General features: G+C 38.8%; 1 protein-coding gene across 1 annotated transcript in view; it reads right to left on the bottom strand.

Moving 5' to 3' along the window:
- LOC306884226 (NACHT, LRR and PYD domains-containing protein 3-like) overlaps positions 1-16,278 on the bottom strand; it is a gene marked incomplete at its 5' end in the record, with an annotated part of 45,469 nt that overhangs the window by 22,216 nt on the left and 6,975 nt on the right. Inside the window, 5 exons of the mRNA XM_079439945.1 lie at positions 5,624-5,794; positions 6,562-6,732; positions 8,886-9,056; positions 10,774-12,567; positions 12,753-12,845. Of these exons, the coding sequence (XP_079296071.1) occupies positions 5,624-5,794; positions 6,562-6,732; positions 8,886-9,056; positions 10,774-12,567; positions 12,753-12,845 (2,400 nt within the window). The remainder of the gene's footprint in view (positions 1-5,623; positions 5,795-6,561; positions 6,733-8,885; positions 9,057-10,773; positions 12,568-12,752; positions 12,846-16,278) is intronic.

Genomic DNA, 16,278 nt, shown 5'->3' with positions numbered 1-16,278 from the left:
TCACTCACAAACTGGTCCAGCTGGGGCTCAACACCTCTCTGTGCAACTGGCTGTTGGACTTCCTGACCGGGAGACCTCAAGCAGTACGGGTTGGCAGTCACACATCCAGCACCATCACACTGAACACTGGGGCCCCCCAAGGATGTGTGCTGAGCCCCCTCCTCTTCACTCTGCTGACCCACGACTGCACACCGTCACACAACTCTAACCTGTTCATTAAGTTTGTGGATGACACAACTGTGGTGGGTCTCATTAGCAACAGAGATGAGACAAACTACAGGAGCGAGGTGAGCCGCCTGGCCAGGTGGTGCAGTGACAACAATCTCTCTCTGAATATGGAGATGACGAAGGAGATTGTTGTTGACTTCAGGAGAGTACACACTCAGCATGCCCCTCTGACCATCAACGGTGCAACTGTGGAGAGAGTGAGCAGCACCAAGTTCCTGGTTGTGCACATCACAGAGGACCTCTCCTGGACTAAAAACACTGTAGCACTGGCCAAGAAAGCACAGCAGCGTCTCTACTTCCTCCGCAAACTGAGAAGAGCCAGAGCCCCTGCCCCCATCATGTGTACCTTCTACAGAGGCACCATCGAGAGCATCCTAACCAGCTGCATCACTGTGTGGTATGGTGCTTTCAACGCATCCTGCCGCAAGTCACTTCAGCGCATAGTGAGAGCAGCTGAGAAGATCGTTGGTGTCTCTCTCCCCTCCCTCCAGGACATTTACAGCACCCGTCTCACCCGCAAAGCCCTCCGCATTGCAGGTGATCCCTCCCACCCGACACAGCTTCTTCAGGCTGCCATCAGGGAGGAGACTGCGGAGTATCCAGGCGAGGACCAGCAGACTGAAGGACAGCTTCATACATCAGGCTGTCAGGAAGCTGAACTCCCTCCCGTCCTTGCCCCCCCTCCCCTCTTTTACCCCATGCAACACTGAACCCTGACACTATGAGCCCCCCCCCCCCCCCCCCCCACCAACTTAAAAACTGTGACCAGCACCTGTCACTTGTGCAACTGATCACTACCTCATCCAGCATTGACTGCAAACTACCTTTTCTTCTTGCACTACACATATATCTGCACAGTTTTGTTTTATTTAGCTGATTTGCACTCTATCTATTCTGCCATGTGCCTTATGCCACTTTATCTCTAACTAAAACGACTTCCTGAGAGCGTCATCAAGTCAGCACGAAGCCAACCAACCACTGAAGAGTACCCTCGTGACACGAACTCCAAAGCCGCCAATCCGCGCACGGTCCATCTCGAACTGGGAAGGAACTGAATTCAACTGAAGGCAAACGTAAGGCAAAATCTCCTAAATCTGCTGAAACTGGTTGTATTTATCTTTTAAGAGTAAAGATACAAGAGTTCCCTCTGCGTGTGATTTCCCTCAGGTTGAAAACGAGCATTAGAACCTAAGACTCTCTTCAGATCAGAACAATCCATTGCAACGAATGTGTGTTTACGTCTTTTGTTTTGTGTTGCTTAGCTTAGTATTGTGTTAGAGTAGTGAAATAAACTTTGATTCTATTAAGAAATCTCATGTCTGTTGCTGTGTTTTGTCAAATCTTAATTACTTGCCAAAAGATCGCGTTACCTACGCTCATGAGCTTGATAACTAAAGTTAACTATTTGGTTTGTTTTATCGTTGGCCGCGAATGAGATAAACACAATGGTTAAAAGATAAACGTGCTGATTTTAATACTTGCTGGATAAGTCGTTAATAGGGTATCATTAACCAGGTATAAGTTGGACATACTGATTAATCTCAATTAAATCATATAAATATTGAATCTTAAGAGTGATTCCCTAAAAGCTAAAATTAGAATAATGATTCTGATTAATTACTACATAGTATTCTCCATTGCAAATCACCCGAACGCTTATTCAATGGTGGTTTATAAAGCACCCTCCAAATTGGCTTTATTTCCTCTCCCAACCCAAGCTTATCCCTCGACACTGTATCAACCTTCTCATTCAAAGCAGCTTTATTTAAAATTTTAATAAAACATTGTTTTTCCACTAACAGTCTCCAAATCCAAATTATGCAGTTCACCAATGTTCAACAGAGTACCAGAAACATCCTTCAAGTCTGGAGTAATCCCACGTATTGGAAAAGGATCTCTTTCGTCAGGGACTAGAAGGCCTGTCCTGTATTCTGATAACAAATCAAGTTCCTCTTGAGCAAGCTTTTGCTTCCACAAGTCCACACTTGTCTTAGTATGGCAAACTGATCTCAGCACCAGCAAGGCCGCCACTGCTGTTATATTGTTCAGTTCAGGTCCAGCTACGTTGACCAGGTTCCTCAGTTTAAAAGTTTTATTAATGGACAACATTTGTGTAAGGCCTGGTACATCATCTGTTATATCCATGTTATATCCAACCTTCCTCAACCTATTGGCCCTTTTAAGAGCGGTTCCTCCAGTAGCCAAAAAAGAGAGTTTGTTATTGCAGGTCTATCAAGATGAAAGTATCCCCAGATTTTAAAAAGTCCCCTGTAAAAAGAAGGCTAACCATTCAAGCGCAGTTTCTTAGGGTCCACAAGAAAAAGAGCTCTGCCCAGTCCAAGTCTATCCACCTTTTGTAGAATCATTTTGGCCATGTTTCACCAAACTAAATCTGTAGAGCTCGTTAAAAATCTTTGTACAAACTGTATTCGAAAAGTTGCCATCCTACTTGCAAGATGCACCAAGCCTTGACCTCCTTCCTCTTTAGGCAGGAAGAGCACACTCAGAGGAACCCAATGCAGTCTGTCCCAAAAAAAATTCACAAGATTTACTTGTAACCGGGGGCAGCAACCCAACAGGTGGGTCCACACATGCCAACTTATGCCAAAGTGCAGATGCAACCAGATTGTTGGCTATGAGCACTCTTCCTCTGAAAGATAGTTGTGAGTGAATCCACTTCCATTTAGCAAGTCTACCCTCCATTTTTTCCACTAGACCATCCCAGTTTTTCTTTTGTGAAGTCTCATCAAGTAAACTCCCAAGTATTTAATTCCACCCCTTTTCCAAGGCATCCCACCAGGTAGACTTGGAAGACCTTGTTCCCATTTCCCAACAGCCACTGCATCACTTTTTTCCCAGTTTACCTTAGCAGCTGATATCACTCCAAATTCTTTAACAACAGATTCTACGATACTAATCTAATCAGTTCAATGGCCAACGAATATAACATTCCAGACAAGGCACAGCTTTGTCTAATCCCCCTACACACATTGAAAGGGGTGCTTAAAGCACCATTTATCTTTAATAGACTCTCAATGTCCCGGTATAACACTTTAATCATAGAGACAAATTTTGTGCCAAAAACAAAGGCCTCAAAAGCCTTCAAAAGATAGTTATGCTCCACTCTGTCAAAAGCTTTTTCTTGGTTAACAGAAACAAGACCTAAATCCAAACCTAAAAAATCAGAACCTCAAAGACATCTCGTATCAAACAGATATTATCCATTATTGACCTGCCAGGCACACAATAAGTCTGGTCAACATGAATGATCTGCTCCATCACCTTCCTCAACCTATTGGCCAGAGTCTTAGAAAAAAAATTGAGATCTGAGCATAACAAACTTACAGGCCGCCAATTCTTAATTTCCTGTAAATCACCTTTTGGCAAAATTCATTGGCAATAGAGTGATCACAGCTCTTCTACAGCTCAAAGGCAAAACATCTTCATCCAAGCTCTCATTTAGAACAGCTAGCAGGTCTTCACCAAGGGCCTGAGCTTGTGTGGGTTATTATCCACCATTATCCATTATCCACAGTTGACCTATCAGTTGCTTTAACTCTTACATTATCAGGTTCAGAGTCAGAAACGTCAACCCGCTCAGGGCATGAGCGTCTAATGTGGCCTTCCTGCCCGCACTCAAAACACTTCAAAGGTTCAGAGGTAGCAAAGACCACATAATCAAAGCCATCAATTCTGAACCTGAAAGTCACATTCAGGTCCTCAGCATCATTTCTCAAAATCATGTAAACTTGCCGACTAAAACAGATAACATGATTAAGTAAGGGGGATTTACAGTTCAGTGAAATCTTGTTCATTTGTGACACTATTTTACCATGTCTTGACAATTCTGTAGTGAGCAGCTCATCCTTAATAAAAGGGGAAACATTTGACAGTAAGATTTTTCTTGCCGGCTGAACTAGGGGCATTACTGGCGTGAATGTATCCTGTATAACGATTCCGCTTTGCACGACATTATTTACTTTCTCTACGCTATTTAAGAATATAACAAACACGCTGTTCATACGAGACGCCAACAAGATACTGTCGTATCCAGCCACTTTTCAAACCACTAAACTGCATTCCTCCACTGAGCATCTCATAACAGGCGAGATTTTAATACTGTGCCTACGAGAAAGCTGCTCAAAACTCAGCCTCTCTGGAACCACCATTGACGACCAGCGAGCACTGGTGGACGGCGTTCCTAAACTTAGCGTTTACTTTAGGTGAGTCTATTGCTCAGGGCTTAAAACAACTAGTATGAAAAACTAAATACAAAGCCAAACTCACCGCAAATAGAGACACTAGAGAAGGGAAAACTCACTCACTCAGCAGCGCTGTCGCACGCCAACTCACACGCCAACTCCGCCCACTCACTCCCAGCATACACACAGACAGAGAGAGAGAGAGAGAGAGAGAGAGAGCGTTTTCAACAGCGCGCTGAAACACGGGCAAGGACGGGATTTACTATAGATTTCACATTTTATATAAAGTTTTTAATATAATGCTTATGTCATTAATGTTTCTGGCAGATTTGTGCTATATTTTCATCTACATTATCAAGTGTTTCTTAAAATCGCCTGCGTGTTTTTGAAGCCATTCCGAAAACAATTTTAATTAAAGTATGCAGACTGTTGAACAAATATGACAAATGTCAATATCCCAACGCATGCTATATTAGATTAATCAAGGGGGTTGATGGCGCAGTGGATAAGACACATGCCTTTGGTGTGAGAGACCCGGGTTCGAATCCACTGTGAGACACCAATGTGTCCCTGAGCAAGACACTTAACCCCCTAGTTGCTCCAGAGGCGTGTGACCTCTGACATATATAGCATTTTATCGCTTTGGATAAAAGCGTCAGCTAAATGAATAAAAATGTAAAAATGTAATCAGATATGTATGTAGCTAACCCAGACATCACTACGTGACTTCAAAGCCAAGCTTCACTCTCTTCTCACATCTATACTTTGAACCGCATGCTGTTGCAAGATAAACAATCAGAGCTCAGGGTACCACCAAAAGTGATGCTGTAACCAATCAGAATTATTTATTTTCCACGATCATCGTTTTCATGATCGATCATCGCTGTCACGGCCGAGTACTCGATCGCTGTTGCACATCCCTAATGCATACAGACAGTTTCTGTTTGTGAGAACTTGAAACCGTTCTGTTTTGACCAAGATTGTATTTTGTTTATCTTCAGTTGGATTTTTCACTTGATGGTATTCATTTACTTGTTTCTGTATCAAATGCAGATATCATCTACATATAAACTACAGTGAACATCAGAACCAATGACTTTTACTATGCTGTTTATTTAATACTAAAAACCTGAGGCTGAACACTTCATATTTACTTTAAATGTGCTTCATGTGAGAGTCATATATGATCTTACCTCAGTGTCTCCAGTTTACAGTGAGGATCCTGTAGTACATCAGAAAGCAGCTTCACTGAATCTCCTAGTTTATTCCCAGACAGATGCAGGTCTTTCAGGTGTGAGGGGTTTGATCTCAGAGCTGAAGCCAGAGCAGCACAACCTTCATCTGTGACGCCACAATATCTCAACCTGTAGAGAACAATGACACACTCTTCACTCTCTCAGATCAGACCAGTTTAGCTGTGAATACATTATTAAAGAGAAAGTACAAACTTAAAGCACAAATCAGTATTTGATGGATCATTGGACTGAGGTCTAAAATGTCACAGAACACAATCATGATGATAAAACATCCAAAGTCTCATTCAAGAAAGAGAAATCTTTCTTTACTGCACTATGTCTAGGTTTTTATGCTAAATCTGTTTTATTAATGACAATATTCACTATACATATATATATATATATATATATATATATACATATATATATATATATATAGCTGTACTAATATGTATGGAGGTTTGATTGTGTGTGTGTGTGTGTGTGTGTGTGTACAGGTTTCTCATCCATCACTAAGGATAGTAAAATCTGAGATCATCTGCGCTGTGAGATATTATTTGTATACTGCAGTCCATTACTAAATATTATGTAATTACATCCATCCATTTTTCAATCTGCTTTATTCTCTGCAGGTTTGTGGGAGCTGGAGTCTATCTCAGCATCTCGGGTCACAAACACACACACAAACATTCACACCTGCGGTTAATTTATAGTGTTATACCTACCTTTTCCATTTTGTTTGGCTTGTCATTGTGTTTTCTGACTTGTTTTGGGTTTAGATTTGGCAATGTGTTTAATTTTTTTTTTTTTTTTGGATTTGTAATTTTGTTTTCAAAATTGTAATTTATTTTGCACTTCACATACAGTATACTTTACAGTGAGTCATATGATTTTACTTCAGTTTCTCCAGTTTACAGTGAGGATCCTGTAGTACATTAGAAAGCAGCTTCACTGAATCTCCTAGTTTATTCTCAGACAGATGCAGGTCTCTCAGGTGTGAGGGGTTTGATCTCAGAGCTGAAGCCAGAGCAGCACAACCTTCATCTGTGACGCCACAATCTCTCAACCTGTAGAGAACAATGACACACTCTTCACTCTCTCAGATCAGATCAGTTTAGCTGTGAATCCATTATTAAAGAGAAAGTACAAACTTAAAGCTGCAGTCTGTAACTTTTTTTTTGCTTAAAAATGATCCGAAATCAATATTTGAGAAAGTACATAACCAGCCAGTGTTCAAAACTATCTGCTTACTTCAGCCCGATTCACAACAGTCAGTTTATGATAATGTTTTATAATTTGAGTGGTACGGTTAGGTTTCCACGGGAAATTCGAGCATGGCACTACGTCATTACGTCACGTCTTTAAACATGAAGAAGTTGTCCCGGCTAGTAGGCTTAGTATTACATGTGAGGATCCTGTTTATAGCCTTTTCTCACAGCAGCTGGAATAATTAAATGTTTCATTTTGATGGCGGATTGTAATCCAGAAAGGATTATGTGTTTATGAAACACATGTGAATGAAATTAAATTATATTCCAGTTTTAAATGTGCTTCTGATTGCAGATAGCCAACGTGGGATTACTCAAGTTTTTATATTTTAAATAGAACCCGTTTAAAGGAAGATTCATTTGCTTTTTGGATTAAAATAATTTCTTAATATGAAATTTGAATGGTATGACAATTAGATATTAGACTGTACAAAAACTGAAATCTACACGCATATACTATACTCATAGTCATGCAATGCTGATGTTGTTAACATTAATAATTTGAGAACAAAATATAACAATGATAATACTTTGCAGAGTTAGATGTGATATGAGCTAACTGATCTTTAGATTTAATCACCATTGGTAGCGCGATTTATTGTAATGCTTTTTTCCTCAGTTGGTCAGAACAAATGGGGCTGACTTGTTACTTGTTCAGATGGCAATATACGGTGAAAATTCTGATTTGGGTCATATATTCCAAGACATAGGCTAGAATCTGTGATTGTGAAGTACAGTAAATATCCACACCGGTGCGGTGACTGACAGCCACACATTCACCTCAAAACATTAGATTAATCCGTGTTGGAGCCGTGCCGGATCACAACCCCACGCACGGAAGATAATTCCGCAAGAAACTGCATTTCCAGGTTTTCAAACATAGAGGGCGACAAAGAGGTAAAGATTATGGACTGCAGCTTTAAAGCACAAATAAATATGTTTGATGGATCATTGGACTCCCTGAAGGGATGGCCAGTCCATCACAAGACTCACAAACACACACAAACATTCACACCTGCAGTTAATTTATAGTGTTCAATTCACCTGCTGCATGTTTATAGATTGTGGGGGAAACTGGAGCACTGACCCACACAGACACGAGGAGAGCATGAGAGAAAGGCCTCAAAGCGGGGACCTTTTTGCTGTAAAAACAGCTCTACCCACAGAGCCACCCCATGTAATAACATATTCACGGCATATGATTATATTTATAGTAATCATAAATTAATGCAGCCTTACTGGGACCCTACTTGTGGCTCTCACTAAAGTCCACTCCTACACCTGCTCCTAACACTAACCATGTTTAACCTGTGAAGCTCCATGAAGAGAGCCACGGTTTGAGAATGAGCTGCACATGACTGATCTCCAGCCGGCCGGATCAATCAGAAAAACTATTAAATAACCATTAGGAGCTTAATTCCCACTATTAAATACCTGTCAGACACTTTATTTACATATTTTGAATGTTTAATTTTTGTTTAATAAACATCTCTGAGCTTGTAATCGGGTTGGAGTCAAAAGCTTCGTTCACTGTCTTTACTCTCCACTTACAGAATGAGACTGATTTCTTTTGTCATTTTGTCTGATGGTCTATATGCACTACGTGTAAACAAGTAATCAATTTAAAAGGTTTTTACTATTGCAAAAAAGGGTTAAAATGAACACAGAAGTCCACACATGTACAAGAAACAAAGTTGGTCACACAACTTTTTTTTTTTTACTCTCTGTACATCTTGATTGACAGATGTCTCATCCAATCAGTGATAAGTATTCAATTTGCAAACAATACCAACTTTTTCCGTTTTATCTGGCTTGTCATTGTGTTTTCTGACTTGCTATTGTGTTTAAAATGTGTTGTTTAGTTTTTGGATTTGTAATTTTGTGTTCAAAATTGTAATTTATTTTGCATTTCACATACAGTATACTTTACAGTGTGTCATATATGATCTTACTCTAGATTCTCCAGTTTACAGCGAGGATCCTGTAGTACATCAGAAAGCAGCTTCACTGAATCTCCTAGTTTATTCCCAGACAGACTCAGGTCTCTCAGGTGTGAGGGGTTTGATCTCAGAGCTGAAGCCAGAGCAGCACAACCTTCATCTGTGACGCCACAATCTCTCAACCTGTAGAGAACAATGACAGAATGTGAATTGTAGTTGAAGTGTGTGTAGTTTGTTATTGACTCTGGTCTCAGAGCAGGAGAGGAGATATAATGGCAAGCATTGCCACATACTGCTGCTGATAGAATGAGATTTATGCATGTTGATGCTCAATGCTGCAGTTTGAAACTGTCATGTGCTTCAGGACTGAACAGACACACAGAGCTGAATGTGAGATATTGTTTCATAGTGATATAAGGACGGATCTGTCTGGAGAAACAGTCACTTGCTCCTCTAATAAACACCTACAGGAGGACATCTGCTTCACAGGAGCCACGTGTTCCCCATTACATCTCATTATTAACTCTTGTGATCAAACACCTGATCATTGTGTCATGTTTGCTCTCATCTGGCAGCTTAAAACTGAATAGAAATGTGTTGAACTCAATAGAGATTCTCAAGGTATATCAAACAGCTATCAAAAAAGCAATCAAACAACTTGCTGCAATGAACAACAACTTGCAATTCCAATTTAATTAAATGAATTAATACTATGAGAAAAGAAAACCTGCACATGCATTGTCACATTATCCAAGTTTCATGGGTAAATTTAAAAGCATGTTAAGACTGGATTTAATCTACATTTATCTATTAATAGAATAAAATTGTAATTATATGTAATTGTATTGTAATTGAATAAAAAGTAACTTAATGTAATTCAACTTCTAACTGGTTTAACATGTTTAAGAATAATCCACATGCTGGACTGTGAACTGGCAGATAGTTCATGTGTTCATAAGTTTGAGTCCAGCTCGTCATTCCAGATGCCCTTCTGTAAAATGTCAAAACTAACAAAATATATAAATAACAAAGAATTATAATAATTAACTACCTTATATGTTTCAATTGTTTCTTCAAAAGTGTGTGTTCAAGTATGCTGCTGTTTTGCTCCATTAACTGATTCATCAGATTTTAGGAGTTTTGAGCTGCTTCTCCACTTTTATGCCAGATGAGAAATATTTAAATTTCTATTATTCTATTATTTTAATATTTTTAACTGGAACACCTGAATTATTTATATGCAACTTCTCTGACTTTGTTTGCCTGAAGAAATCTTTTACAGTGTCTCTGTACTGAAAACACATCAAAATGCAGACCACTAAAATAATAGCCACAGCACTGAAGATTTATGAGTGTCACAAACTCAGCCTCTGTGGCTCCCTCCGATCACCACCAGAGGGAACCCTCACCTGAGTATTAACTCTGTCATTCGGACTTCATTTCCCATCACACCCCGAACCTGAGACTGATTACCTGCACAGGTGTTCCCCGTTGACTGGTCTATTTAATCTGCTCAACCATTGCTCTCATTGCGAAGTCTTGTTCTTGCCATGCAGACATTTCTGAGTGTTTATCCCATGTTTGATTTCCTGTTGCCGACCTGGACTGTTTACCCGTTTATGAAAGAACTCTGCCTGCCTAATCTGACTCTACCTGCCTTGTTGATCTGTTTTGTTATCTGTCTGCCGCCTGCCCAGACCTCCAGAAACTCTGTTTATGATTCTGCTCTGCCTACATGGTACCTGACGCCTGTGATTGACTTATGCTTGTATGACCATTCTTGTGTGATAATAAAGCTGCGCATGGATCTTAAAGACACTGCCTCCTCGTTACAATGAGCTTTTGACTCTGATTGTCTTAATGTTTTAACAGTGAAGTGATTGTTTTCATTGATACTTACTGAACTGATCTGGATTCTTTAATCACAGGCAGCAGCTTTTGAAGAACTTTCATATTTTCAGTCTTATTCTTTCCTTTAACAAATTTATCAAGACGAAACTCATTCAGTTTCTCTTCTGATGTCAACAACACAAAAACTACAGCTGACCACTGAGATGAAGAGAGATTGGCTTGACTTAAATTTCCAGATTTCAGATACTGTTGTATTTGCTCCACTAGTGAATAATCACCCAGTTCATTCAGACAGTGGAACAGATTGATGGATTTCTCTGGAGAGCCAATGGTCCTAATCTTCATCTTGATGTGCTCAACTGTTTTCTCATTGCTGTCAGAGCTGCTTCTTTTCAGCTTCCTTATTCGTTGTAGGAGAATCTGATGAGACTCCACTGACAAACCCAGAAGAAACCGCAGGAAAAGATCCAGATGTCCATTTTTACTCCGTAGAGCCTCATTGACAGCTCTCAGATGCAGCCTAAATAATACAACATATGGTAACAAGACCTTCACTTTAGATTGTAATCTCTGTTTGGTGATTGGCTCAAACATATTTCTGTTGTGGTTTGTCCAGGAGAGGTGCACATATAGAGCTGCTAGATGTTCCTGAATGCTCAGATGAACAAAGCAGAAGACTTTCCCCTGATACAAGCCCAACTCCTCTCTGAAGATCTGAGTGCACAATCCTGAGTACACTGATGCTTCTCTCACATCAATGCCACACTCTCTCAAGTCTTCCTCATAGAAGATCAGGTTTCCTTTCACAAGCTGCTGGAAAGCCACTTTACCCAGTTTGAGGATCATGTCTTCATCTGTCAGCTTCATCTCATAGTCCTTCTCACGTTTGATGTTGGTCTGAAGGATCAGGAAGTGTGTGTACATTTGAGTGAGAGTCTTGGGAATCTCTCCACTCTCTGCTGGACTCAACATCTTCTCCAGAACAGCGGCTGAGATCCAGCAGAACACTGGGATGTGGCACATGATGTAGAGGCTCCTTGATGACTTCAGGTGTGAGATGATTGTATTGGCCAGACTCTGATCACTGATTCTCTTCCTGAAGTATTCCTGCTTCTGTGGCTCATTGAAGCCTCGTACCTCTGTCACTCGATGGACACACTCAGAGGGGACGAGATCAGCTGCTGCTGGTCTGGAGGTGATCCAGATGAGAGCAGAGGGAAGCAGATTCCCCTCAATCAGGTTCATCAGCAGCACGTCCACTGAGGCTGATTCAGATATATTACACAGTTTCACTTTACTCTTAAAGTCCAGAGACAGACGACACTCATCCAGACCATCAAAGATGAACAACACTTTATATTCATCACTGGATATTTCCATTTCTTTAGTTTCAGGGAAAAACACATGAAGAAGATCTGAAAGACTGAGTGTTTTGTCCTTCATCAGATTGATTTCTCTGAAAGGAAGTGGAAATATGAGCTGGACGTCCTGATTCTCTTTCCCTTCAGCCCAGTCCAGGATGAACTTCTGCACAGAGACTGTTTTTCCAATGCCAGCGACTCCCTTTGTCAGCACAGTTCTGATGGCTTTGTCTTGTCCAGGTAAAGGTGTAAAGATGTGATTGCATTTGATGGCTGTGTCCTCTGTTGCTGCTCTCCTGGATTGTGTCTCAATCTGTCTCACCTCATGCTCATTACTGATCTCTCCACTCTCACTCTCTGTGATGTAGAGCTCTGTGTAGATCTCATTCAGGAGTGTTGGGTTTCCCTGCGTCGCTGTTCCCTCATACAGACGCTCAAACTTCTTCAGCAGATTTGATCTGAACCTGTTGAGGACTTCATGGCTGGAAAATTAAAATACTACATTATTACATGAGCTACAGAGGTAAATGTACAGAGTAAAACGTCTTTTTTGTTTTCTGTTATGAGACACTGAACATATCATAGGGTTTATGAAATGTGTCAGTTATTAATGATGTATTTGAGTAATGTGTGATGATGCACTGCATTAATAAATCCCACAGTTTACCTTACACCAGGATACGTGTCTTGTGGTTGATTCATAGGCTGGTCATATTTCTTACAGACAGGTTTTGTTACTGATCTGTGTTGCAGGATTGACCTTGAATCAAGAATCAAACACTCTGACATTGGTGACATTTTTCTCATTACCTTAATAACAATTGTGACTTTATTAAAAACGCACCTACTCAAGGTCACAACTGTAAAAAATAAATACATTTGAAATTAATGTAAATAAAGAGTTCTACTCTGTGCTCTATATCTGATTGTTGTCATTACATTTGTTGCATTTCCTAGCCAGACTTCTGCTCATATTTATTTGTTATAGTGCTATACAATTATGTGACTGTAACTTACAATATCTTACTATAATCATATCTTTTACAAAACAATGTACTATTTTAGGTTAAACCTTGTGTCATCACTCTTAAAACCAATTGGATGAGGCATAGAAGCATCACTCCTCATAGACACACAGCTGGGCTCTGCTTCTGATTTTTTCTGATGAACTGAACTATAACAGAGAGTGTGTGAGCAAATGATAAAATATCAGATGAAATAATCACATGATAAAACACCATAACAATGATAAATGAAATATTGTACCTGAAATGTTGTGTATGATCTATAGACTCGTCACTCCTCATAAACACACAGCTGGGCTCTGCTTCTGATCTCTTCTGATCAACTGAACTATAACAAACAATCCCCTTGAATTACTGTTTTAATATTAACTTAATAAAAGGGACCTTTTTTATGCTTACAATTTGCTGAACAGATTTAATGACGACATTAATTTAAAAAAAAGACCTTTAAAAATAAAACATTAAAAAATGATTTTATAAGGTGGCTATTATGGTCTTATTGCTTTAAATAATATATATATAATTTTTAACTTGGAAAAAAAAACTAAGAAAAAAAATGTTGAACAGGTGTTTGTTGTGAATATTTAGATCTGGTGACTGTTCATTCATTCTTTGTTTCATTCACAGGCAGCATTTAATATAGTAAGTGTGTAAAGTACCTGCATCCTGGAGAAAGCTCTTGATCTCGGGGTGTTTGTGTGTGATTCATGATGAAGAGTGAGATCTCCAACAAATGATGAAATCAACCACAGACAACACGAAACAACAACTAATCCACTTCATCTGCTGAAAAACAAACATATCAAAGAGCACACGTCCTTCAGGAGAAAATGAAAGCGGAAGTTACCTGCAGAGACTCACCTGCGCTTCCTCGTATATCAAAGCAGATATTTCAATGTTTCCACTATATTACCTTCAATAATCGATCAGTATTTTTGAAAGCAATATAGATCAGCAAACATTAAATAATAGCGAAAGTATGCGATCAAAGTTTATAGTCCGGATATAGACTCTCGCGATCAAAATGAGTAACTGACCTTTGAACTAATGTTCCTCTTCAAATATACGTAGATTGTATATGTTACATAATTCCAGTGCGTGGCGACCAGAGACTGATAAAATATATTTGATGTCTGAATCATTCAAGAGATTTGATCAAAAACTCTGGACGAAGTCTTTCATCTCATTTATAACATTTTAGACATTTATACATAGACTCATTTATAATATTAAATAAAACATTTGTGTCAGAAAACTCAAGTAAATTATATTTTATCATATTATTTCGTTTGGTTGTCTGATGTTTTGTTTTCAGAATCGTGATCTATATTCTAAAAATCAATAATCCAGAGTGATAGCTTAAAGAAATACATAAGCTGATATATCTGGCATCTAACTAATACTATTAGTACTGTTTCTAATATTAAAATTCAGTTCTACAATCCAGACTAAGAACAACAGCCTATTACTGCAACTTACTGAAGATACTAATTAGCATATTACTAATGTGATTTGTGCTGTCCTGTGCTTCATTAGAACTATAAAATAATAATGACAATTATCATATTATTCTAAACATAACACAAATCACATTAAATTAATATAACTAATGATATTTTGAGGCATTATTTTAACTAAATATAATATATACATTGATTAAACTATACATTTAAAAAGGTGCAAATCAATTCATGTTGAACATTTTAATAACTGTTTTTAAATCATAAAATAAATAAAAATGTAGCATATGCATTTTTTCCCTTCAGTTCAGTATCCATCCCTGGAAAAATTATTGCAATCTTATTCTCAAATTTCCCTCCAACTGCATATATTTACAATATGATGTTATAAATATTAAACTAAAGCTCAGAACATCACTCTTGATTTATCAGTTTTTAAATTTGTCAATACATTTTCTAACAGCAATCTGAATTGAGTCAATTACAGCGAGCTCTTTTGTTCCCAGCTGGCTGTACATTGGTTTGCAGTTGTTCATCTAATGGGCTCTTTGGGGATGAAGTCTCAGTGTGAAGCGTGTTTTGTTAATTCAGTAATTCAGTGTTTGACAGGCCTCTGTTCAGCAGCTGAGAAATCAGCATCACTCCTGGAGAAGAGACTCAGAAACACTCTCTCATGTCAAACACTGAGTGGACAGAGATACAAGCAGTCAAACCGCTTCTGTTTGTTATTGCATCAGGTTTAGGGAATATTTCAGGGGTTCAGATATCAAGAGATAAAGATAATAAAGTCAGAGCTACAGTATTACACATTATTTCTACTTAAACTCTAAACTCTGTTGCCAGGTTCAGCATTCTTCTTTAACCCTGTAAAGTCTCATATGATAATAATCAGAAAAAAACATCTGAAATGAAAGTTTACTGAACTTTTAGACAAAGTATTAAAAAAGAAGAAAAAAAAACTTTGCATGTGTTTTTGTTGAGTTTAATAGGTGATGCATTAGACTGTTATGTCTATAGTTTTGATCTTGTGAGAATCAGAGTATATGATCGCTCACTGATATCAGAAACACCGCTCCGCGTCCAAAGCATTTCAGTCTGTTTGAAACATCACACTTCTGTTCATAACGTAGCCTATAATAAAAACATAAAAATAGATCAAATAACAGGAGAGTTTCAAAGTGGCTTATTGGAACACTAGAGAGCAAACTTTTTCACATAACAAGCTAATAACATGGTTGTCAGCAATAAAAGGTATAATTGCTGCTTTTTGCGGTGCAAATTTAGTTTGTGATGAAAATAACAGTTATTTTTCCTACAGATCGCTGCATTTCTTACAGATTTCTGCTCATTCGAAATCGGACGCAAGTAGCACTGTAAGATTACATTTGTTTGAATGCATTATTGAGAGAGCGATTGCGTGCGAATAAGTGTTGTAGTAGCTACCTGTTTAAATCATGCTTTCAGCTGAAAATATTCAGTATCTAGAAGCAACAAACAAATTCCTTGAGAACTATAACTTCCCGCTTATGTCCATAGCAGTCATAGACTTCACATTCTTTCTGATTTGAGTGATCCTTCTATATACAAGATATTGACAGATTCGACTTTTCCGGATCAATAACTCGCGAGCAAATCGCTTTCAATACACAAATGACGCCTCTTTTCTTTTTTAGTGATGTAGAAAACCAGCTAAAAGCGAGGTTTCCTC

This window comes from Barbus barbus, assembly GCF_936440315.1.
Source record: "Barbus barbus genome assembly, chromosome: 18".
In the NCBI taxonomy this organism is placed as follows: domain Eukaryota; kingdom Metazoa; phylum Chordata; class Actinopteri; order Cypriniformes; family Cyprinidae; genus Barbus; species Barbus barbus.
Note: the sequence above shows the minus strand (reverse complement) of the source record. Positions and strands in the feature narration are given on the sequence as shown.